Source organism: Lithobates pipiens, unplaced genomic scaffold (assembly GCF_037356315.1).
Source record: "Lithobates pipiens isolate NorthernLeopardFrog02 unplaced genomic scaffold, aLitPip1_a1.2 Scaffold_16, whole genome shotgun sequence".
Lineage (NCBI taxonomy): Eukaryota > Metazoa > Chordata > Amphibia > Anura > Ranidae > Lithobates > Lithobates pipiens.
The window spans coordinates 151,747,185-151,771,484 of NW_027507748.1; the positions used below are offsets into that span (position 1 = coordinate 151,747,185).

A 24,300-nucleotide genomic window follows, 5' to 3' on the forward strand; every position below is an offset into this window, starting at 1 on the left:
GATGTCCTTTTTTTCCCACACATAGAACTTTCTTTTGGTGGTATTTGATCGCCTCTTCGCTTTTTTTTTTTCTTACGCTTTAAACAAAAAAAAGACCGACAGTGATACCAATACATTGATCAGTGCTATAAAAATGCACTGATTACTGTGTAAATGACACTGGCAGGGAAGGGGTTAACACCAGGGACGATCAAATGTTCCCTAGAGAGGCACTTACTAATTGTGTGGGGCAGTGTCACACCGAAGGAAAAGAGAGATCCGTGATTTAGCTTGGCTGAATCACAAGATCTCTCTTTCCCTTCCTGACAGATCTGCCATTTGCTTTGTTTACACAGGCAGAACGATCAGTGGGTTGCGGCAGCCACCGAACCCACTGATTGCCTCCCTCCAATCACAGTGGAAGCAGCATGCCCCCTATACCGTGTGCACGAAATCACTTATAGGTACGTGATTTTGCGTTCCCAGGCCGCCCTGCTTCAGTAAATGTACGTGGAGCGGTCTGTAAGCGGTTAAAGTGGTTCTAAAGTCAAAAAGTTTTTTATCTTAATGGATTCTATGTTTCCTGACAGACTCCATGGCAGCAACGTGTGGGTTAAGTCCCGCCTCCACTACCCTATAGGACACTACTCCCATAAATCTTTGCTCCCTGTCCATGGCCGTGTTCGTAATGAGTCCTACGGAGGAGGACAAAAAAAGGTCTTTCTACCTGAAGATTGCTCCCACACGGTTCCGTTGTTGGTTTGGCCGAATAGCGACTGTGGATGGAATTGTCGCATGACTCCGTTAAGCCCTAGCTACTAGCAGGGTATGGAGTGGGCATTGGATATAAGCGCTGGAGGAAGCCAGGAGCCTAGCCACTGGCAGGCAGGCTGCGCATTCGGTCGGATAGCCCAGCTAAATAGCAGGTGACCTATTTTGCCCTGAGAAGTCCGGTATGTATCGTTCTTACTTTCGGCCTGGAGACGATCGTGTGGGAGCGGTAAGATTGTTCCTCTTTTTCATGGCAGCAGTTTGTGTTTGTTCCTTGCCTTTTCCTTCATTTTCGTTCGTTTTTTGTGTGTCCATGTATGTGGGTATAGGCATGGCGGCTGGATTAGCCTGCGTTCCAGCCGCCGCTCACTTCCTGGTTTTTCGTTTGGTACGTTCGTTCTGCGCATGCGCGAGTACGGCACAGGATCGAGGCTTGGTTCGCGCATGCGCGATAGCGGCAAAATGACGCTTTTCGCGCATGCGCAGTAGCGGCGCACAGGACGCGGTGATGACGTCACTAAGGCGCCTTATTTAAACATAGAAAATAGCCTGCAAGCTTTGGGAATGCTTGCAGGTTATTTCGTGACTTCCCCTTGTCCAGGATTTCTTCTGTGGAGGTAGGTGGCCTTCTGGGAAGAAGGGGGTCGGCGTGTGTGTGTATGGTGCTCTCAGCCTTACTTATATATCTTTTCAGCATTTATGGAAACCCCTAGAGATATGGACTCACCTCCGCCAGTATGTGGCCAGCCCTCTCATAATAGGTACTGTCTGGGGGGGAAGTAAGGAGGGGGGGGGTCCGGTATTAGTCAGTCTGTTATCTTTCCTTATCTGTATGTCTCTTCTATCTCTGTCTTAGCCCATCTAGATCAGAACAGCAACGCAGCTCAACGCATAGAGGAAGCGATTCTTCTAAGTCTTACCACCGGCATTCATATTCTAAGTCTAAATATCACGGCTCACCCTCAAGATCCGGGCGCCGTAGCGAGGATCGATCTCGCTCCTCCAGGGCTCATTCCAGCCGCTCAGTTATTAATACTTGCTGGGGATGCAGATCGCAAGTTCCTATTGGGAAATCCCTGTGTGACCTCTGCTTTTCCAAAGCCTCTAGTGAGAGAGGGAGTACGGACCAGCAACTAAGATCCCTTGTGGAAAAAGTGGTGAAAGAATCCCTCAAGGGGATCGGGGCCAGTCAGACCCCTGTGCCTCAGTCAGAATCACCTCAGTCACCAGTCAGGGAATCGCATGCTCAAGAGCTCTGGGAGTTCTCTCTAACAAGCCACCCTTCAGCTGCTGCATCAGACAGTGAATATGAGGAAGATAGTCCCTGTGTGGGGTTTTGACTTAGCCTTCACCAAGGGGGAAAGTAAGGCAATCAGAGAGGCTTTGAACTGGGAAGATGAGGTGGCTAATCCTTCCAAACAGAGGAAGTATTTTAAGCAACTTAAAAGGGAGCGTCTTAACTTTCCATTCCTGTCTGAACTTGGTGAGGTCATCACGGATGAATGGAGTAAAGTTGAGAAAAAGAATAGTATGCTCTCAAAAGTCCTAAGGTTATATCCCTTTAAGGAGGATGAGGTCAAGTATCTGGAATCAGCTCCACTCGTGGATGCAGCGGTGATGAGACTAGTTAAACATGTGACCCTTCCATTGGAAGATAGTTTCATTCAAGGATGCCTTAGATAGGCGGATTGATTCCGATTTAAAGAGTCTACCTCACTGCTGGTATGGCATACAAGCCAGCATTGGCTTTAGCGGCAATGTCCAAGGCCATGGAAGTCTGGAAGGACGGTGTGGATGATACCCTCAGAAACATTTCGGATGAAGTCGCTAAAAACTCTCCTATCCAGGAGTTACGGCTTGCATCTGCTTTTCTGGGGGAGGTTTTGATTGACATCATCCGCCTAGTGTCTCGGGTTATGCTTTCAGCTGTAACCGCCAAACGGGCCCTTTGGCTCCGTCCCTGGCTGGCTGATCCAGCGTCTAAACAGGTGTGGTGCCGTATCCCTTTCGAGGGTTCTTCCCTTTTTGGGAATAAATTGGATAATGCCATATCCCGGGCCACTGGTGGTAAGTCGGGGTTTCTTCCTCAGGATAGACGTTTAAAAAGCCAGAGGAGATTTTTTCCTAAAAAGCAATATCAAGAGCAGGCCAGGGAGGCCCGTAGCTACAGACCGGGTCGGGAATATTCCAGATCATGGAAGTCAAGGCAGTCCTCCTTTAAGAAATCCGCCAAGAGCAGTGCGACAGGAGAGAGGGAACCAACCAAATCTTTTTGAGATTGGGCCCGCTCAGATAGGCCAGGTGGGGGCTCGTCTTCTACATTTTCGGCATGTCTGGGCGGCCTCAATGCAGGACTTCTGGACCATCAGAACGGTCTCTTCAGGCCATTCTTGGACCTTCAGCAGGTCCCCAAGACTAAAGTATGTTCCCACCTCCTTTCCGGCCTCAGAAGAAAAAAGGCAGATCTTGTTGGCCTACGTGAAATCTTTATTGGCTCAAGGCGCTGCCGTACCCGTGCCAGACGATCAACGAGGGAGAGGAATTTATTCTCCTCTTTTTATGGTCCAAAAGAAAAACGGTTCTTGGAGGCCAGTCATAGACCTTACACATCTGAATCCTTTTATCAAAAAGGAAAGGTTCAAGATGGAAACCTTGTCAACAATACAACAGTCAGTCCAGTCAGGCGACTGGATGATTTCAATAGACCTAAAGGACGCTTACTTTCATGTCCCTGTGGCAGAAGATTTTCAGCAGTTTCTGCGATTTTCAGTAGGAAAACTACATCTTCAGTTCGTATGTCTCCCGTTCGGGCTTTCAACGTTCCCCCGAGTGTTTTCAAAGGTGTTGTTGGCCGTAGTGGCTCTATTGAGAACCAAGGGAATTTGTCTTCACCACTATTTGGACGATCTTCTGCTGCTAGCCCAGGACAGAGACCGTCTGTTATTGCACAAGGATCAGGTTATCTCCACTCTTTAAGAATTCGGTTGGATCCTGAATCTAGAAAAGAGTCAGTTAATTCCTTCCCAGTCTCTTGTATTCCTAGGCGCACTCTTCAACACAGTGAAGGGTACCATCTCATTACCCGAAGAGAAAGTAGCGGTAATTCGGGACAGAATTCGTCCGGCTCTTCAGTGCCTGAGAATTATTGGCACTATGGTGGCCACGATTCCAATGGTGAAGTGGGCCCAATGGAAGATGAGACCGTTCCAAAAAGGGTTTCTTCACCAATGGCTAGGCGACAAGACTAAACCTATCCGGATCACATCTTCAATGAGAATCTCTCTGCCCTGGTGGCTTCGGAAAGAGAACCTATTCAACTGTCATTCCATTCTCCCCATCTCATGGATAACAATAACTTCGGATGCCAGCAACAGGGGCTGGGGCGCCCACTGTTTGACGGAAGTAGCACAAGGCACCTGGGACTTCCCTTCCAGGAGGATGGTGTCGAATATTCTAGAATTAAGGGCAGCCTTCCAGGCGCTCCTAGCCTTTCGTCATCTGGTCTCAGGAACCTCGGTTCTACTCAGACTAGACAACACAACAGCAGTGGCATATATAAGGAGACAAGGAGGTACTCAGAGTCTGTCCCTTCTTCAGGAGGTAGAGCCAATCATGTCTTGGGCTCAGAAGAACCTGGTCAACATTACAGCAACTTATGTTCCAGGAACGCAGAACGTCCAAGCGGACTTTCTGTCTCGAGTCAGTCTGGACAACAACGAATGGTCCCTTCACTAAGAAGTTTTCAGGTGGATTCTAACGTTGTGGTTCTCACCAGAGGTCGACCTATTTGCCTCCCCTTGCAACAAGAAACTGGCAAAGTATTATTCCAGGTTACGGGATCCTCAGGCCTACGGAGTGGATGCTCTGACGGATCGATGGTGGTTCAACAAAGCTTACGCCTTTCCTCCGACGCCTATTATTCTACAGTTCCTGCAGAGACTCAAATCAGAAGCAGTAGAGGTGATAGCTGTAATACCTTATTGGCCCAACAGGCCATGGTTTCCGCTTCTAATGCTCCTCAGTGTCAGAGATCCGATTCCCTTAACTCTCAGACCCGATCTTCTATCCCAGGGCTCGAAGCGCCATCCCTGCCCGGCCCATCTATGTCTGAGGGTCTGGTTTTTGAGAGGGGAAGGTTAGAGGCTCTGGGTTGTCCAAAGGAGGCCATTCCTACTCTCATGAGTGCAAGGAGGAAAAGTACCAACCAGGTGTATGAGAGGATTTGGTCTAGATTCACAAGTCACTTGTCTTCCAGGTCTTGCTCCAATGGTAATTTGACGGTTCAGGATGTTTTAGGTTTCTTACAGTCCGGACTAGACATTCCCCTATCTGTCAGCGCTCTTCGTGTACAAGTCTCGGCAATTTCGGCCTTTTCTGGAGTATCCTGGGCTAAACATCCCTTGGTTCAGAAATTTTTTAAAGGAGCAATTAGAATTAGACCACAGAGGAAACCTAGATTCCCCAAGTGGGATTTACCGCTGGTTCTCGACTTCTTCTCACAACTGGACAGAACCCTTTCAGTCAAAGAATTGTCCCTAATGACATCTTTTTTGGTAGCCATATCCTCAGCAAAGAGAGTCTCTGAGATTCAGTCCTTAGGATCAAAGGAACCTTTCCTCACATTTTTCCCTGACAGAGTGGTCCTAGTTCCAATGCTGGGGTCGAATCCAAAGGTTACCTCAGTCTTCCACGAAAATCAGGATATTACTCTTCCTACCTTTTTAATTCTGCTGGGAGTCAGGATCTTCATCCTCTCGACATGGGAGTTATTCTGAAACGATACCTGGAGGCGACAGCTTCTTTCCGGCAATCAGATTACCTTTTTGTTCTTTTTCATGGTAAAAGCAAAGGCCTTAGGGCTTCGGTCAGATCCATCTCCACGTGGGTGGTTCAGGCGATCCAGTGGGCTTATAAAGAGAAGGGCTTGGCTCCTCCTGAGGCGGTTAAGGCACATTCCACGAGAAGTCTCTCTACTTCTTGGGCAGCTTCACGTCATGTGGCTCCTGAGGTTATCTGCAAGGCTGCCTCTTGGTCATCCATCCATACATTTATGGCTCCCTATTGTGTCGAACCTGCCAGTTTATCTTCCGTTGATTTTGGTTTAAAGGTGCTGTCGGTGGACAGTGTTAAATAAATTTTTGTTCAGCATTTTTGCCCACCCGAGTGTGTTTGGCGAGTTATTTCCCACACGTTGCTGCCATGGAGTCTGTCAGGAAAACGGAAAATTCCTATCAAAATACTTACCGTAATTTTCCTTTCCTGATGGACTCCATGGCAGCAGGAGTTCCCTCCCAAAATGGCTGGAGTAGGCTAGTTATCGAACACGGCCATGGGCAGGGAGCAAAGATTTATGGGAGTAGTGTCCTATAGGGTAGTTGAGGCGGGACTTAACCCACACGTTGCTGCCATGGAGTCCAGCAGGAAAGGAAAATTACGGTAAGTATTTTGATAGGAATTTTCCGTTACTATGGTAAAAAAAAACCTTTGTGTGCAGCAGCCCCATCATACTTACCTGAGCCCCCTCTTAATCCAGCAACGTTGCACAAGAATCTCGGCTGTCCAGGACTCCCCTCCTCATTGGCTGAGACAACAGGTAGGCGCCACTGGCTCCTGCTGCTTTCAAAGTTAGTGAGTCAGGAGCAGGCAAGTTTGACATGTTTGTTATTTTTCAACCAAAAAAAAAAAAAGACTTTAGTATCACTTTAAGGGGCCACTAAAACTTATAGTTCTGTTTGAATTTCTGGACTTTGCTCTCGTCTTGTTCCCACCACCACCAGCTGTAAAATTAGCTTTTAGTAGCTTTTTGCATTGGTGTTAATGTGCGTTTAGCCACGTTGGCTTTTAGCAGTTTTTCTCTACCACTATTCAAAATCAGTGGTTCCCTATGAGAGCCCTGTTAACCGATCCGCCTTTCAGCCCATTGCTTTGAATAGAAGATGCATCCAAGTTGGATCATGATGATCCGACTTGTGGTCCAACTTATGCTCTGAGGATCTTGAAGGGGAACCCCATGCCAAAATTAATAAAAACTATTTTTTTTAAACGCCGTGCGGTCCCCCCAAGACCATACCAGACCCTTTGCCGAGCATGCAGCCCGGAAGGTCAGGAAAGGGGGGGGGGGCAGCACCTCCCTACTGGACCATATCAACCACATGCCCTCAACATGTAAGGGTGGGTGCTTTGGGGCAGGGGGGCTCTTCCAGACAACCCTGGGTGGTATTTGTGGGGAAGTGGGGACAAAGGCCTTTTTGGAGTCTGGAAACCCCCTTTAACAAGGGTCGCCCCCAGATCTTGGCCCCCATGTGAATGAGTATGGGGTACATTGTACCCCTACCCATTCACCCCCCAAAAAAAAGACAGTGTAGTGTAAATAGAAACAAGAGACAGTTTTGACAAGTCCTTTATTAAAAATCTTCCTCTGGTCTTCGCCGCTGTTGCTGTCTTTTCCTCTGATGACCCGGTCCTCCTCTGCCTCCGTCTCCCATGGTCGTGCCAGCTCCGCTCTCTTCCACTTCTTATATATCCATGGGGCATGGTCATCTGTTGATGTCACCATTAGACCCCGCCCCTAGTGATATCATGTGCTGTCACAACAGCGAGGTCTAATAGTGGTGTCACCTGATGGCCACCCCCAATGGCTATATGAGAACCGTCAGAGAGCGGAGCTGGCACAATGACTGGAGACGGTGTCAGAAGGACAGGGTTGACAGCGGAGAAGACAGCAGCATTAAAGAAGGCCGGAGCAAGAAGACTGGGCGAAGATTTTAAATAAAGGACTTGTCAAAACCTTTTTTTGGGGATGTGGGTAGGGGTACAATGTACCCCATACTCATTCACATGGTGGGAAGGCTGGTATTCTGATAAGCTCCCTGCCCGCAGACCCCCACAACCACCATCTAGGGTTTTTGAGAAGAGGTCCTTGCCTCCATCAACATGGGGACAAGGTGCTTTGGGGTGGAGGCACAGAGCCCCTCTGCTCCAAAGCACCCACCCCCCATATTGAGGGTGTGTGGCCCGGTATAGTCCAGGAGGGGGGTGGTCGCTCATCCCCCTTTCTTGACCTGCTGGCTGCATGCTCAGATAAGGGTCTGGTATGGATTTTGGAGGGGACCTCATGCCATTTTTATTTTGGCGTGGGGTTCCCCTCACAATACCATAACCTTCGGTCTGGTATGGTCTTGGGGGGAGCTATCCCACGCTTTTTATTTTATTTTTTCAATTTTGGAGTGGGGTTCCCCTTCAAGATCCTCAGAGCACAAGTCTGATCATCATGATCCGACTTCCATTTAAATCAGTGGGCTAAAAGTCGGATCAGTAAAGACAGCTTTCATAGGGAACAAATGATTTTCACATGCCACATATATATTTCTAAAAGGGTCACACTAAAAGGACATCTCTTATTAGAGACACATGTGGGTTACCATTGCTGACCAGCCAAGAAAACTGGCTCTGCATCTGGACTAAGTCGCCATATGCAAGATGTAATGAGCATTAAAGAAAATGGACAGGTAAAGTTGTCATTTGTTAGCCATCAAATATTGCTATTTTGCATAGTCAGCAGGAATCAGTGGTGGAAAGAATGCATACTTATCAATCCATAGCACTTCAGTAGGAAACCATCATTATACAAAAATTGTAGAGGGAACCACTTGAGAAGCTAGTGAAAAGGGTGCCTGCAGATACAGTCTCCTCTATGTAGTGGTGTTCTGGCAAGATCACTGGACCCTATGGACTTTTTGATTATTTTTGGATTTACACAACTGGAATTTGTTACAGTGAAGAGATGTATCTTTGTGATGATATGAGGTTCCCTGTCATATTGATTACTATATTTATATCTTCATATGGTCTACACTGATAATAAACCATTGCCATCAATTAGTGTATGGGCAGCAATTTACCCAGGAGCCACGTTGGTTTTTGCCATTGGCTGATTTACCCACACAGTTATATCAGAAAGATATTCTTGTTGGATACCATATACAGTATTCTGTTTAATCATGGACCTTGTGGAGTTTAGCCTTCTTGGAGGGATACATAATATATATCATAATATAAGACAAATACACATATATACCCAGTTAGCAGTGTTGCTAGTTTTCTTCTTGGCCAGGAATTTTAATTGTTGGTTGTGTTGTGGATGTTGAGTAAATAAAATATGACATTTTATATATAGGTGTTGTCTAACAATTCTGTGGATTGTGTAGTCATAGCCAGGATTTTATCAAGGATTGTTTATTATATTTCAGTATACCAGTGACTCCCCTACTGTTTTTTCCTTATAGAAAAAATACATGTAATGAGGTCCTGATGATTTTATTTGTTGGTTTTGTATCTGAAAGTCTCCTGCAGCATGTCTGCAGTCTCTAAGCACCTCCAGTATCATGTCTGCAGTCTCTAAGCACCTCCGGTATCATGTCTGCAATCTCTGAGCACCTCCGGTATCATGTCTGCAGTCTCTGAGCACCTCCGGTATCATGTCTGCAGTCTCTGAGCACCTCCAGTATCATGACTGCAGTCTCTGAGCACCTCCAGTATCATGTCTGCAGTCTCTAAGCACCTCTAGTATCATGTCTGCAGTCTCTGAGCACCACCAGTATCATGTCTGCAATCTCTGAGCACCTCCAGTATCATGTCTGCAGTCCCTGACTATATCTTGTATTACGTTTAGTCTCTGACCATCTCCTGTCTCTGACCATCCCCATCTCATGTCTGCAGTCTCTGACTGACTATCTCCTGTATCATGTCTGTAGTCTTTATCTCCTGTCTCATGTCTACAGTCTCTGACTATCTCCTGTCTCATGTCTGTAGTCTCTATCTCCTGTCTCATGTCTGCAGTCTCTGACTATCTCATGTCTGCAGTCTCTGACTATCTCCTGTCTCATGTCTGCAGTCTCTGACCATCTCCTGTGTTATATTCAGTCTCTGTCAATTTCCTATATTAAATTCACAGTCTGCTATCTCTAACACTGAATATTTATTGAATTTTATGTGTGGCCCTTTGATGATGTTAGGGGATCCCTATATCAAGAAATTGAGCACTAATATTTTAAAGGATATTCAAACCCAAAGACAAAAATGTAATCTATTACAGTTTACCAATCCTCAGATATAATGGCCGCAATAGTTTTCTGTTTTTAGATTTCTTTTCCCCCGGGTAATCCAGCCAAAAACACACTTCCTGTCTTAAAGTGGCTCCTCTATCTATGAAGGAGCAAATGAGACACCCTTGGACAGCAGCAGGATAGTTTTAGATGGATTAGTGGATTTAGATAGACTTTACATTTTTCCCCCCTCCTGGGATAACGGTTTTAACTAAATTAATATATGTGGCCTTACATAAATTGTTTTTGTGCTGAGAGTGCGCCCTGTGTGTTCACTGGCAATGATCAGAAAGCTCCCAATGCCTACTTGCTATTGTGAGCTTTTCGATCATGTAACCGCTGTGACAGCCAATCACATCGGTCACATGAACGGAATGCCTGCCTCCGACTCCTGGCATTCCGAAGCTCTTACAGGGCCAGGAGGTAGCAGCGGAGTGGGAATTAAAGTTAAATGGTTTGTCTTAACCTTCAAGACTTACTGGCAGGATCAACAGGTTAAAAAAAACAACAACTGAAGGGGAACTCAAGAAAAAGGCTGCTTTGTTAAATGTTAGCAACAGACTGTGTAAGTTTTGATTTTGCCTTTAGTACCACTTTAGACACCATAAGCTGTTTTTACTGTCCTTTCCCATGCCCTACCAATGTAATCCTAAGGAACGCAGTACTTGCAGGTATGGGAGTATTTACAGAGCAAGCAATTGGAGAGAACACTATGCATGTTTTGACTTTCAGAAAGTAGAATCTTGTAGTAGTAGTAGTGGGTTGAGGTGGCAGAGAAGCATAGGGAGGCGAGAAGAGGTTTCTTATGGTGGCTCGTATAATGTCAACCTGTTCATTTTCCTAGTATGAGCACACTATCGGTTAATCTATAGTGCAACAGTGAGATGTGACCTTAACATTATTGACCTTGATATACTGTTCATTGAGAGATAAATGCATAACAAGGCCGGCTAGACAGAATATTTTTGTAGTATATATTGAGGGGACTGCAAATTTACACTGTTATACAAGCTGTACACTCACTACTTTACATTGTAGCAAAGTGTAATTTCTTCAGTGTTGTCACATGAAAAGATATAATAAAATATTTACAAAAATGTGAGGGGTGTACTCACTTTTGTGAGATACTGTGTGCATGTGTGTGTGTGTATATATATATATATATATATATATACATCCTCCCCTGTAGAAGTCACGTGATTGACGTAACACATAGGGATTGGTCGTGACGCAATACCGGAAGTGAAGTAAGACTGGCGGAAGACGCCAGTACACCATTTTTCTTTGTGCGCTGTCTCATTCTTTTAAATGTGAGAGTCTGATTTTATCTGCAAACCTAGTTTTTAAATAAATACTACACTATCAGAGCCCCTCTTCTCTCCCTATGTTTCTTCTTTGAGCGGCACCTATCAGCAGAAATCGCCACATTATCTATCAATACAGAGATGTTTGGCCCTCTGGTGGCCTAGCATGGATATACATGTCATTCCAGTCAGCTATTATTGAAGATCCTCTGGTGGCTAAGAACAAAACGGAAGCTGTTTGGTATACTTGATGTGCCTGGTTTTAAAAGTTCTGAGGTGAGAGTTCTGGGAGCATAGAGTTTCCCGTGCTTATAGGAGCATCTTTGCCTGCTGTTTTCTTTGCACCATTTTTTGAACTTATTTGACGTCATTGAACCAAGATTTTTGGACTGTTTTTTTGTGCCTGTTTTCTATTTTTGTTTATATTAATTTTGTTTTAAGCCCATAGAACTTTTCATTAACATTTGGGTTGCGCAGGACCATTTTTTATATATACACACACACACACACACACACACACACACACACACACACACACACACACACACACACACACACACACACACACACACACACACACACACAGTAAATTTGCTGTCCCCTCAAAATAACTCAACACACAGCCATTAATGTCTAAGCTGCTGGCAACAAAAGTGAGTACACCCCTAAGTGAAAATTTCCAAATTGGGCCCAATTAGCCGTTTTCCCTCCCAGTGTCATGTGACTCATTAGTGTTACAAGGTCTCAGGTGTGAATGGGAAGCAGGTGTGTTGAATTTGGTGTTTTTTTTTCGCTCTCAATCTCTCATACTGGTCACTGGAAGTTCAATATGGCACCTCATGGCAAAGAACTCTGAGGATCTGAAAAAAGAATTGTTGCTCTACATAAAGATGGCCTAGGCTATAAGGTTACCAAGACCCTCAAACTGAGCTGCAGCACGGTGGCCAAGACCATACAGCAATTTAACGGGACAGGTTCCACTCAGAACAGGCCTCGCCATGGTCGACCAAAGAAGTTGAGTGCACATGCTCAGCGTCATATCCAGAGGTTGTCTTTTGGAAATAGATGTATCATTGCTACCAGCATTGCTGCAGAGGTTGAAGGGGTCAGCCTGTCAGTGCTCAGACTATACGCTGCACACTGCATCAAATTGGTCTGCATGGCTGTCTTCCCAGAAGGAAGCCTCTTCCTTAGATGATGCACAGGAATGCCTGCAAACAGTTTTCTGAAGACAAGCAGACTATAAGGACATGGATTACTGGAACCATGTCCTGTGGTCTGATGAGACCAAGATAAACTTATTTGTTTCAGATGGTATCAAGTGTGTGTGGTGGCAACCAGCTGAGGAGTACAAAGACAAGTGTGTCTTGCCTACAGTCAAGCATGGTAGTGGGAGTGTCATGATCTGGGTCTGCATGAGTGCTTCCGGCACTGGGGAGCTACAGTTCATTGAGGGAACCATGAATGTCAACAAGTACTGTGATATACTGAAGCAGAGCATGAACCCACTCCCTTTGGAGACTGGGCCGCAGGGCGGTATTCCAACATGATGACCCCAACCACACCTCCAAGGTGACCACTACCTTGATAAAGAAGCTGAGGGTAAAGGTGATGGACTGGCCAAGCATGTCTCCAGACCTAAAACCTATTGATGATCTGTGGGGCATCTTCAAACGGAAGGTGGAGGAACACAAGGTCTCTAACATCCACCAGCTCCGTGATGTCTTCATAGAGGAATGGAAGAGGACTCCAGTGGCAACCTGTGAATCTCTGGTGAACTCCATGCCCAAGAGGGGTAAGGCAGTGCTGGAAAATAATGGTGACCACACAAAATAGGTGTACTTACTTTTGTTGCCAGCGGTTTAGACATTAATGGCAGTGTGTTGAGTTATTTTGAGGGGACAGCAAATGTACACTGTTATACAAGCTGTATACTCACTACTTTACATTGTAGCAAAGTGTCATTTCTTCAGTGTTGTCACATGAAAAGATCTAATAAAATATTGACAAAAATGTGAGGGGTGTACTCACTTTTGTGAGATACTGTATATGTTTCAACTGTGTATTTTGCAGCCTGTATAGAGTTCACATTTGAAGGTGTTGATGACAGTGGCGAGTATGACAAATTTATTGTATATTATTAAACTTTCCAGGATAAATGAGATCCCTTATTCCAACAAGAAAAGCTTTTTGCTAGGATCATTTCTAGAAAAGGGTCTGAAACAAAATGCAAAACCTGACATTTTACTGTTCCCAAACTCACATCATTTATTAAATGCCATACAAGGGCTGCAGACAAAATACACCAGGAAGATATAACACCAAATATAAAATCTCTCCTCACAAAGCATGCTGGTGATTAATCCCTTCAGAGTTGTGAAAATCCCGAGATCTTTGCAGCTCTAAAAAGGGGTTAACTCCTGACTGGTACAAGCCGTAAGGCACATTAGGGCTTGGCCTCCCATCATCAGCTGGAATGATGGTGCTGTCCTGCCCCACTGTGACATCTCCACAGCTTCCAATACACAGGAGTCTCCTCACACTTTTATTTGTCTGCATACGTGGTCTTGAGAGAGACATACACACAAGTGGACACCTTGCTCACACAATTACAAAAGAGAATGTATGCACATAATACAAAAAAGGGGAAGGTGTGCCCCTCTCCTGGAGAGGAGTTGATAAAGGGCAAGGATCACACAAAACAGAATCCAACCTTAAAATGTTTAACCAAACACTGAACCCCTGTCATGCAAAGGGGAGGCCAACATGGTCTGTCCCAGCGCGCTGTCCCAAGTTGTTGTTTATTCAGAGGGGGAGGGCTGTGGGGGTTACATCTAAGAAGTGAGAGTTGGTTACGCTTGGCACTTTGGCCCAACACTGGTGTCTAGTTGGATGTGGAAGAGACAGATCCTGCTTCAAACCTAAAAGGCATCTGGTGGGCAAGGGGACAGAATATAAAGGCAGCGCAGGAAATCTAACCCTATACTGATCCCTATAAAGCACCAAGCTGGATCCATCGCTGGAAGTCTGTTTTTCTGAAAGGAAGAATAAAAGGGGCATCGCTTTGCATCCGATTTCAAGACGGAGGTCTGACTTTGTTTCTACCCCATCCTCCCCCTCCCGCACCAAATAGTCTCTCCCTGGGCATGTGCGCTGGGTTATACACAGGGTAGTCATGCAGAGGGGCTCTCCTCTCAGGAAGCGTATTTTTCGCTGTCAGTCCCCCACCATCAGGTGCGGCTTTGCACTGTTTTCCGCATATTTCCTGCTATGTCCTGAACATGCAAACTGTGGCTGCTGTCAGACCTTCTATCCAAAAATCCCTCCGAACGTTGAAGCGATGACAATACCAAGCACCACACAGCAGATTATGATCATGATCTTCTTCTGTAGAAGAAAAGAGATAAAGAGATAAATGGTCAGCAAATTGTTCTAACACAGAGCTATTCCTATTTTCAGTCTTGTATTGGTATATGATGCAAAATACAATTATTTTCTATAGAAAGTGAGCATGTTGATGTTTTCTAGAAATTATACTGTATAAGCCAGTGATGAACAATTTGAAATTAGAAGCTGTTGCTGGGCACTTATCCTTAGCAGGCTCTCTTCATAGGATCACATATATATATATACATATACACACACACACATATATATATATATATATATATATATATATATACACATATATACATATACACATATACACATATATATATATATATATATATATATATATATAAAAAAAGTTCAGAAGGGTGAGGTGCACGTCGGTCGGAGTAACAAGTTCAAGGCAATCAAGCTCTCCCAAAGGCTTATATTAGAGAAAACGGCAAAAAGGGATTGCTGCACAAAAATGTTTTCATGAAAAATATAATCAAAACATTCAAAATATATAGGCCATCATCGTAACAGTTTTGGGCTAATACAGATCACGCCCTTCTTCAAAACATGGTGCCTATAAATGACAATGCTGATCATAGGTAGATTTAGTGTATATATATATATATATATATATATATATATATATATATACATATATACAGGTCCTTCTCAAAAAGTTAGCATATTGTGATAAAGTTCATTATTTTCTGTAATGTACTGATAAACATTAGACTTTCATATATTTTAGATTCATTACACACAACTGAAGTAGTTCAAGCCTTTTCTTGTTTTAATATTGATGATTTTGGCATACAGCTCCTTAAAACCCAAAAATCCTATCTCAAAAAATTAGCATATTTCATCCGACCAATAAAAGAAAAGTGTTTTTAATACAAAAAAAGTCAACCTTCAAATAATTATGTTCAGTTATGCACTCAATACTTGGTCGGGAATCCTTTTGCAGAAATGACTGCTTCAATGTGGCGTGGCATGGAGGCAACCAGCCTGTGGCACTGCTGAGGTGTTATGGAGGCCCAGGATGCTTCGATAGCGGCCTTAAGCTCATCCAGAGTGTTGGGTCTTGCGTCTCTCAACTTTCTCTTCCCAATATCTCACAGATTCTCTATGGGGTTCAGGTCAAGAGAGTTGGCAGGCCAATTGAGCACAGTAATACCATGGTCAGTAAACCATTTACCAGTGGTTTTGGCACTGTGCCAGGTCGTGCTGAAAAATGAAAAATGAAATCTTCATCTCCATAAAGCTTTTCAGCAGATGGAAGCATGGAGTGCTCCAAAATCTCCTGATAGCTAGCTGCATTGACCCTGCCCTTGATAAAACACAGAGGACCAACACCAGCAGCTGACATGGCACCCCAGACCATCACTGACTGTGGGTACTTGACACTGGACCTCAGGCATTTTGGCATTTCCCTCTCCCCAGTCTTCCTCCAGACTCTGGCACCTTGATTTCCGAATGACATGCAAAATTTGCTTTCATCCGAAAAAAGTACTTTGGACCACTGAGCAACAGTCCAGTGCTGCTTCTCTGTAGCCCAGGTCAGGCGCTTCTGCCGCTGTTTCTGGTTCAAAAGTGGCTTGACCTGGGGAATGCGGCACCTGTAGCCCATTTCCTGCACACGCCTGTTCACGGTGGCTCTGGATGTTTCTACTCCAGACTCAGTTCACTGCTTCTGCAGGTCCTCCAAGGTCTGGAATTGGTCCTTCTCCACAATCTTCTTCAGGGTCCGGTCACCTCTTCTCGTTGTGCAGCGTTTTCTGCCACACTTTTTCCTTCCCACAGACTTCCCACTGAGGTGCCTTGATACAGCACTCTGGGAACAGCCTATTCGTTCAGAAATTTCTTTCTATGTCTTACTCTCTTGCTTGAGGGTGTCAATGATGGCCTTCTGGACAGCAGTCAGGTCGGCAGTCTTACCCATGATTGCGGTTTTGAGTAATGAACCAGGCTGGGAGTTTTTAAAAGCCTCAGGAATCTTTTGCAGGTGTTTAGAGTTAAATAGTTGATTCAGATGATTAGGTTAATAGCTTGTTTAGAGAACCTTTTCATGATATGCTAATTTTTTGAGATAGGAATTTTGGGTTTTCATGAGCTGTATGCCAAAATCATCAATATTAAAACAAGAAAAGGCTTGAACTACTTCAGTTGTGTGTAATGAATCTAAAATATATGAAAGTCTAATGTTTATCAGTACATTACAGAAAATAATGAACTTTATCACAATATGCTAATTTTTTGAGAAGGACCTGTATATATATATATATATATATATATATATACAGTGGTGTGAAAAAGTGTTTGCCCCCTCCCTCATTTCCTGTTCCTTTGCATGTTTGTCACACTTAAGTGTTTCGGAACATCAAACCAATTTAAACAATAGTCAAGGACAACACAAGTAAACACAAAATGCAATTTGTAAATGAAGGTGTTTATTATTAAAGGTGAAAAAAAATCCAAACCATCATGGCCCTGTGTGAAAAAGTGATTGCCCCCCTTGTTAAAACATACTATAACTGTGGTTGTCCACACCTGAGTTCAATTTCTCTAGCCACACCCAGGCCTGATTATTGCCACACCTGTTCACAATCAAGGCATCACTTAAATAGGAGCTGCTTGACACAGTAAGGTCCACCAGAAGATCCTTAAAAGCTACACATCATGCCGAGACCCAAAGAAATTCAGGAACAATTGAGAAAGAAAGTAATTGAGATCTATCAGTCTGGAAAGGGTTATAAAGCCATTTCCAAAGCTTTGGGAATCCAGCGAACCACAGTGAGAGCCATTATCCACAAATGGCGAAGACATGGAACAGTGGTGAACCTTCCCAGGAGTGGCCGGCTGCCCAAAATTACCCCAAGAGCACAGCGACGACTCATCCAAGAGGTCACAAAAGACCCCACAACAACGTCCAAGGAACTGCAGGCCTCACTTGCCTCAGTTAAGGTCAGCGTTCATGCCTCCACCATCAGGAAAAGACTGGGCAAAAATGGCCTGCATGGCAGAGTTCCAAGGAGAAAACCACTGCTGAGCAAAAAGAACATCAAAGCTCGTCTCAATTTCTCCACAACACATCTTGATGATCCCCAAGACTTTTGGGACAACATTCTGTGGACCGATGAGACAAAAGTGGAACTCTTTGGAAGGTGTGTGTCCAAGTATATCTGGCGTAGAAGGAACACTGCATTTCATAAAAAGAACATTATACCAACAGTAAAATATGGTGGTGGTAGTGTGATGGTCTGGGGCTGTTTTGCTGCTTCAGGACCTGGAAGACTTGCCGTGATAAAAGGAACTATGAATTCTGCTGTCTACCAAGAGATCCTGAAGGAGAATGTCCGACCATCTGTTCGTGTACTCAAGCTGAAACGAACTTGGGTTCTGCAGCAGGACAATGATCCTAAACACACCAGCAAGTCCACCACCGAATGGCTGAAGAAAAACAAAATGAAGACTTTGGAGTGGCCTAGCCAAAGTCCTGACCTGAATCCTATTGAGATGTTGTGGTATGACCTTAAAAAGCCCGTTCATGCTCGAAAACCCTCTAATGTAACTGAATTAGGACAATTCTGCAAAGATGAGTGGGCCAAAATTCCTCCAGGACGCTGTAAAAGCCTCATTGCACGTTATCGCAAACGCTTGGTTGCAGTTGTTGCTGCTAAGGGTGGCCCAACCAGTTATTAGGTTTAGGGGGCAATCACTTTTTCACACAGGGCCATGATGGTTTGGATTTTTTTTCACCTTTAATAATAAACACCTTCATTTACAAATTGCATTTTGTGTTTACTTGTGTTGTCCTTGACTATTGTTTAAATTGGTTTGATGTTCCGAAACACTTAAGTGTGACAAACATGCAAAGGAACAGGAAATGAGGGAGGGGGCAAACACTTTTTCACACCACTGTATATATATATATATATATATCAATTTTTTTTTAGATCTTTCAGTCTTGCTTCCAAGATCTTCCCAGGTGGCCAGCCAATGTGCCCGCTACACCTAAATGTCTGAACTAATTTAAAATGCAAAGCATATCTGCAGTTTGTCACCCTGTTGACAAGTTATCCACTGAACTGTACTTTGTAAATACGTGAGGGTACAATGGTCACCCCCCTAATGGAGCCACAGCAATTAAAAACCGGACTCATTCCCCCACTTTATCCTAAACCAATTAAACTAAAACTGGATAGAGTTGGACTTTATTCTGGTGGCATGCTCATAATAAAAAAAAGACTGTTCATGCAGGGGTTTAGCTAGCTTCATGCCCCCCTGTGCCCCTGTTGTTGAAGGGGGGTATACATTTATTTTATTTGGACACAATGTAATACTCAAAATAACAGGCTCAATAAATAATTTGTCATTTCCAGCAACCTAATGTTTACTGAAAATTTCGACATCAAAGGACATTAGTACATTTTACCAAGCATGTGCACTAATAGTACATATCAAAATTTATTAATGTACGCTTTCAGGTGTGTATTTTTTTTTATTTTTTTTACAGCCGAGGCCTTGGATTACACTGATTATAGCATTTGTAGGTATACTCAGCACTGTGGTCTTTGTGTCATCTCACACATACGGTGTGGCTGAATGGGGGGTTTATTTACTAATTTGCCAGTGAACCCTCTGTTGTTATAATTTCATATAAGATTAACTTGGGTTAACCTGTTAGTTAGTTTAAACTCTGTATTTACAGACTGTAGCGGTTTTCCTATAAAGCATACATATAAGAAAATATAGCTTGCATAAGCAGATTTATTCTGTACTGTCTAAATAAAGAAATTGTGTCTCAATATGTCTGAGCCACAGAACTCATGACTGTGACTCATGAAAGCAGATGACATAATTAATGATATGTAATGATGTGTAATGTACACCTCTGTATTAACCACACCCATGTTCTATGCAATGATTGGCTAATAATAGCGCATATAAATTGTAGACCCGCCCAGAATTAAACCAGACAACCTCTGAACACCAACTTTGACTCATCTATTCTTGTGTTCAGAACAATGCTGTCTCCTTAGTACTGCAGTGCTAAGCAAGTTTTTTTTTGTTGGTAGTGGACACATGGATTATGACCAAGAAGCATATGTACCTTTAAGAGAGGAGCTACTCAAATCCCTCAGGAATACTTATAAACCTGAGTGGTGTACCAGGGGACAATTCAGCAGCAATGACTCTGTGACTACTTGTCACTACTGGCAAAATCTATAAACGGTAATATTGTGTCCAAGTGCCAAAAAGCTGTGCAATTTGCAGATATAGCTGTCGTTAGAAGCATGTAGTCTGCCCCAGCGAGTTTTCGCAGAGGTGAAAACTGTAGGCAGGAGAGACTGCAAATCTTTACAGGATTGCAAACCGCGGGAAGGAAGCAGCCATTGTATGCATTCACTACACAATGGCGGGAAGTTTAAAATGGCAGTTCAGGCATTACAGTGCCCAGTCGCCAGAGTTAAAAATAAATAAAAAATAACAAGTACACTGCCCGGAACAAATAAAATAGAGGGTAGTCTCATAAAAACAATGCTCAGCTTGCTCCTCTGTAATATATTATAAGTGAAGTACAGAGCAGAAAATAAAAAGCCCTATTCCCCTGCATAGTGCCCTGTAAAATACAGTTGATTTCAACCGTACTCAGGACATCCTCAAGGTCCATTCAAAGAAAGAATCCTCAACACAGCATACAGCCTGCTATATGACAAAATTGAGTCTCCAGAGACGGGAACAGGCAGGTGGAAAACTGCCACAGTTTGGGTCCAAATAATTAAAGAAGGAATCTCCAGATATACTGGCCTGATATGAAGCAGAAACCTGAGGAACTAGACACAGACCAGTTGTCACTGTCGACCAAGGACCATTGCTGCGAGAATGCTTGGCTAACGGGGAAAAAACTGAACTTGTTGGCTATCCAGAGAGACTCACGTGATTTCTGATATGTGGTCTAAATCTACTAGCACTAGCAGCAGAAAGGAATTTCCAGTTCAAGTCAAGAAGACAGCAGAATGAAATTAAATAGCCGTTATCTTAACCACTTTCAGACCGGACCATTTTGCTGGTAAATGACCAGAGGTCTTTTTACACTTTGGCACTGCGCTGCTTTAACTGGTAATTGCGCGGTCATGCAATGTTGTACCCAAACAAAATTTGCGTCCTTTTCTTCCCACAAATAGAGCTTTCTTTTGATGGTATTTGATTGCCTCTGCGATTTTTATTTTTTGCGATATAAACGTAAAAAGACCGCAAATTTTGAAAAAAAATGATATTTTCTACTTTTTGTTATTAGAAAAATCCAATAAACTCAATTTTAGTCATACATTTAGGACAAAATGTATTCAGCCACATGTCTTTGGTAAAAAAAAAGTCAATAATTGTATATTTATTGGTTTGCGCAAAAGTTGTCACATCTACAAACTAAGGTACGTTTTCTGGAATTTACGCAGCTTTTAGTTTACGACTGCCTATCTCATTTCTTGAGGTGCTAAAATGACAGGGCAGTACAAAACCCCCCCAAATGACCCCATTTTGGAAAGTAGACCCCCTAAGGAAATTGATAAGAGGCATGTTGAGCCCATTGAATATTTTATTTTTTTGCCTCAAGCGATTGAATAATGACAAAAAAAAATTTTTTTTTTTTTTTTACACAAAGTTGTCACTAAATGATATATTGCTCACACATGCTATGGGCGTATGTGAAATGACACCCCAAAATAAATTCTGCTGCTTCTCCTGAGTACGGGGATACCACATATGTGGGACTTTTTGGGAGCCTAGCCGCGTACAGGGCCCCGAAAACCAAGCACCGCCTTCAGGCTTTCTAAGGGCGTCAATTTTTGATTTCACGCCTCACTACCTATTACAGTTTTGAAGGCCATAAAATGCCAAGATGGCACAAAACCCCCACAAATGACCCCATTTTAGAAAGTAGACACCCCAAGCTATTTGCTGAGAGGCATGTTGAGTCCATGGAATATTTTATATTTTGCCACAAGTTGCGGGAAAATTACAAACTTTTTTTTTTTTTTTTTTTTTTTCACAAAGTTGTCACTAAATGATATATTGCTCATGCATGCCATGGGCATATGTGAAATGACACCCCAAAATAAATTCTGCTGCTTCTCCTGAGTACGGGGATACCACATATGTGGGACTTTTTGGGAGCCTAGCCGCGTACGGGGCCCCGAAAACCAAGCACCGCCTTCAGGCTTTCTAAGGGCGTAATTTTTTGAGTTCACTTCTCACTACCTATTACAGTTTTGAAGGCCATAAAATGCCAAGATGGCACAAAACCCCCACAAATGACCCCATTTTAGAAAGTAGACACCCCAAGCTATTTGCTGAGAGGCATGTTGAGTCCATGGAATATTTTATATTTTGCCACAAGTTGCGGGAAAATTACAAACTTTTTTTTTTTTTCACAAAGTTGTCACTAAATGATATATTGCTCACGCATGCCATGGGCATATGTGAAATGACACCCCAAAATAAATTCTGCTGCTTCTCCTGAGTACGGGGATACCACATATGTGGGACTTTTTGGGAGCCTAGCCGCGTACGGGGCCCCAAAAACCAAGCACCGCCTTCAGGCTTTCTAAGGGCGTTACAGTTTTGAAGGCCATAAAATGCCAAGATGGCACAAACCCCCCCCCCCCAAATGACCCCATTTTAGAAAGTAGACACCCCTAAATTTAGGGGTACACTAGTGAGACTAGGTAATAAATGGCGGGTGCCCTGAAACTATAAAAAAATAACTAACCAACCAGCGTCACCTGTAACAGTTATATGGTGATCACTGGTGAAAGGGTTAACTAGGGGGCAATCAGGGGGCTTTATGCGGTAGTATATGGGGGTCCCTGGCGCTATAAAAAGCTGCGGCGAACCTAAATACCTACCTGCCTAACTAGCGTCACCTGTGACACTAATACAGCGATCAGAAAAACGATCGCTTATTAGGCTGGGTTCACACTGGAGCGATGCGGGAACGCCACGAATGCGCGGCGGGTTCCCGCATCGCATGCCTCCCGGCGGCAGTTCACACTGCCCTATGCGAACTGCTGGGAGTGTCAGTGAAATGTTAATGACACCCCCAGATCAGTTCGCATATCGCAGTGCGATCTGCAAACTTGGATCGCATGGTGTGAACACCCATGCGATCCGATTCTGCTGCGGACCAAAAAAAGGGTCCCGTGCGAGTTTGCGGCGGGTGCGACACGAATTCAGCCATACTATCTGTATAGCTGAACTCGAATCGCACAGAGATCGGATGTGATTTGCACTGCAGTGCGGTGCGAATCACATCCGTTCTCATAAACCGCTGCAATGTGAACCCAGCCTTAGTGACACTGGCGACGGGGGGTGATCACGGGGTTAAACCTTTATTGGGGGGGTTAGGGGGGTACCTTAGAACTAAAGGGGGCTAACCCTAACTGCCCTAACAGTTATTAGTCACAAATGACACCTGCCGGGTGATCAGGGGGTTAAACCTTTATTAGGTAATAAATGGCGGGTGCCCTGAAACTATAAAAAAATAACTAACCAACCAGCGTCACCTGTAACAGTTATATGGTGATCACTGGTGAAAGGGTTAACTAGGGGGCAATCAGGGGGCTTTATGCGGTAGTATATGGGGGTCCCTAGCGCTATAAAAAGCTGCGGCGAACCTAAATACCTACCTGCCTAACTAGCGTCACCTGTGACACTAATACGGCGATCAGAAAAATGATCGCTTATTAGGCTGGGTTCACACTGGAGCGATGCGGAAACGCCGCGAATCCGCGGCGGGTTCCCGCATCGCATGCCTCCCGGCGGCAGTTCACACTGCCCTATGCGAACTGCTGGGAGTGTCAGTGAAATGTTACTGACACCCCCAGATCAGTTCGCATATCGCAGTGCGATCTGCAAACTCGGATCGCATGGTGTGAACACCCATGCGATCCGATTCTGCTGCGGGCCAAAAAAAGGGTCCCGTGCGAATTTGCGGCGGGTGCGGCGGGTGTGGCGGGTGCGGCGGGTGCGGCGAATGGCTGAACTCGAATCGCACAGAGATCGGATGTGATTTGCACTGCAGTGCGGTGCGAATCACATTCGTTCTCATAAACCGCTGCAATGTGAACCCAGCCTTAGTGACACTGGCGACGGGGGGTGATCACGGGGTTAAACCTTTATTGGGGGGGTTAGGGGGGTACATTAGAACTAAAGGGGGCTAACCCTAACTGCCCTAACAGTTATTACAGTCACAAATGACACCAATGCAAAAAAAAAAAAAAAAAAAAAAAAAATGACATTGGTGTCACTGTGACTGGGGGGCAGGGGTAATTGGGGGGGTGATCGGGGGGTAAAGGGGGGGTGTGAGTGTGCCTGGCATGTTCTACTGTGTGTGGGATGTGTTGGTGCAACTCACTGATCCGCTCTCCTCCGTGTCGGAACGAAAAATACCGACACGGAGGAGAGAATACATCACTTCCTCTCCTGTGTTTACATTACAGGAGAGGAAGTGATGTCACCGGGGATTTCCATTCGTCGGGAGCGATCGCGAGGGGGTGGCCATGAATGAATGGCCGTCCCCTCGTCCGGGATCGCTCCCGAACGAAAACCGACCGCCGCAGGCACCGGGCGGGGGCCCGATCGGGCCCCCGACCCGCGGGAGGCAAAGGACGTACATATATGTGCTTATGCCTGCCCGTGCCATTCTGATGACGTAGATCGGCGTGAGGCGGTCGGCAAGTGGTTAAGGGGACTAAGGCAGG

General features: G+C 44.5%; 1 protein-coding gene across 1 annotated transcript in view; it reads right to left on the bottom strand.

Annotated features, from left to right (window-relative positions):
- Positions 1–13,400: 13,400 nt before the first annotated feature.
- STX1A (syntaxin 1A) overlaps positions 13,401–24,300 on the bottom strand; it is a 216,042-nt gene continuing 205,142 nt past the window's right edge. The window contains exon 10 of the mRNA XM_077480629.1: positions 13,401–14,545. Coding sequence (XP_077336755.1) covers positions 14,468–14,545 — 78 coding nt within the window. The 3' untranslated portion in view covers positions 13,401–14,467. The remainder of the gene's footprint in view (positions 14,546–24,300) is intronic.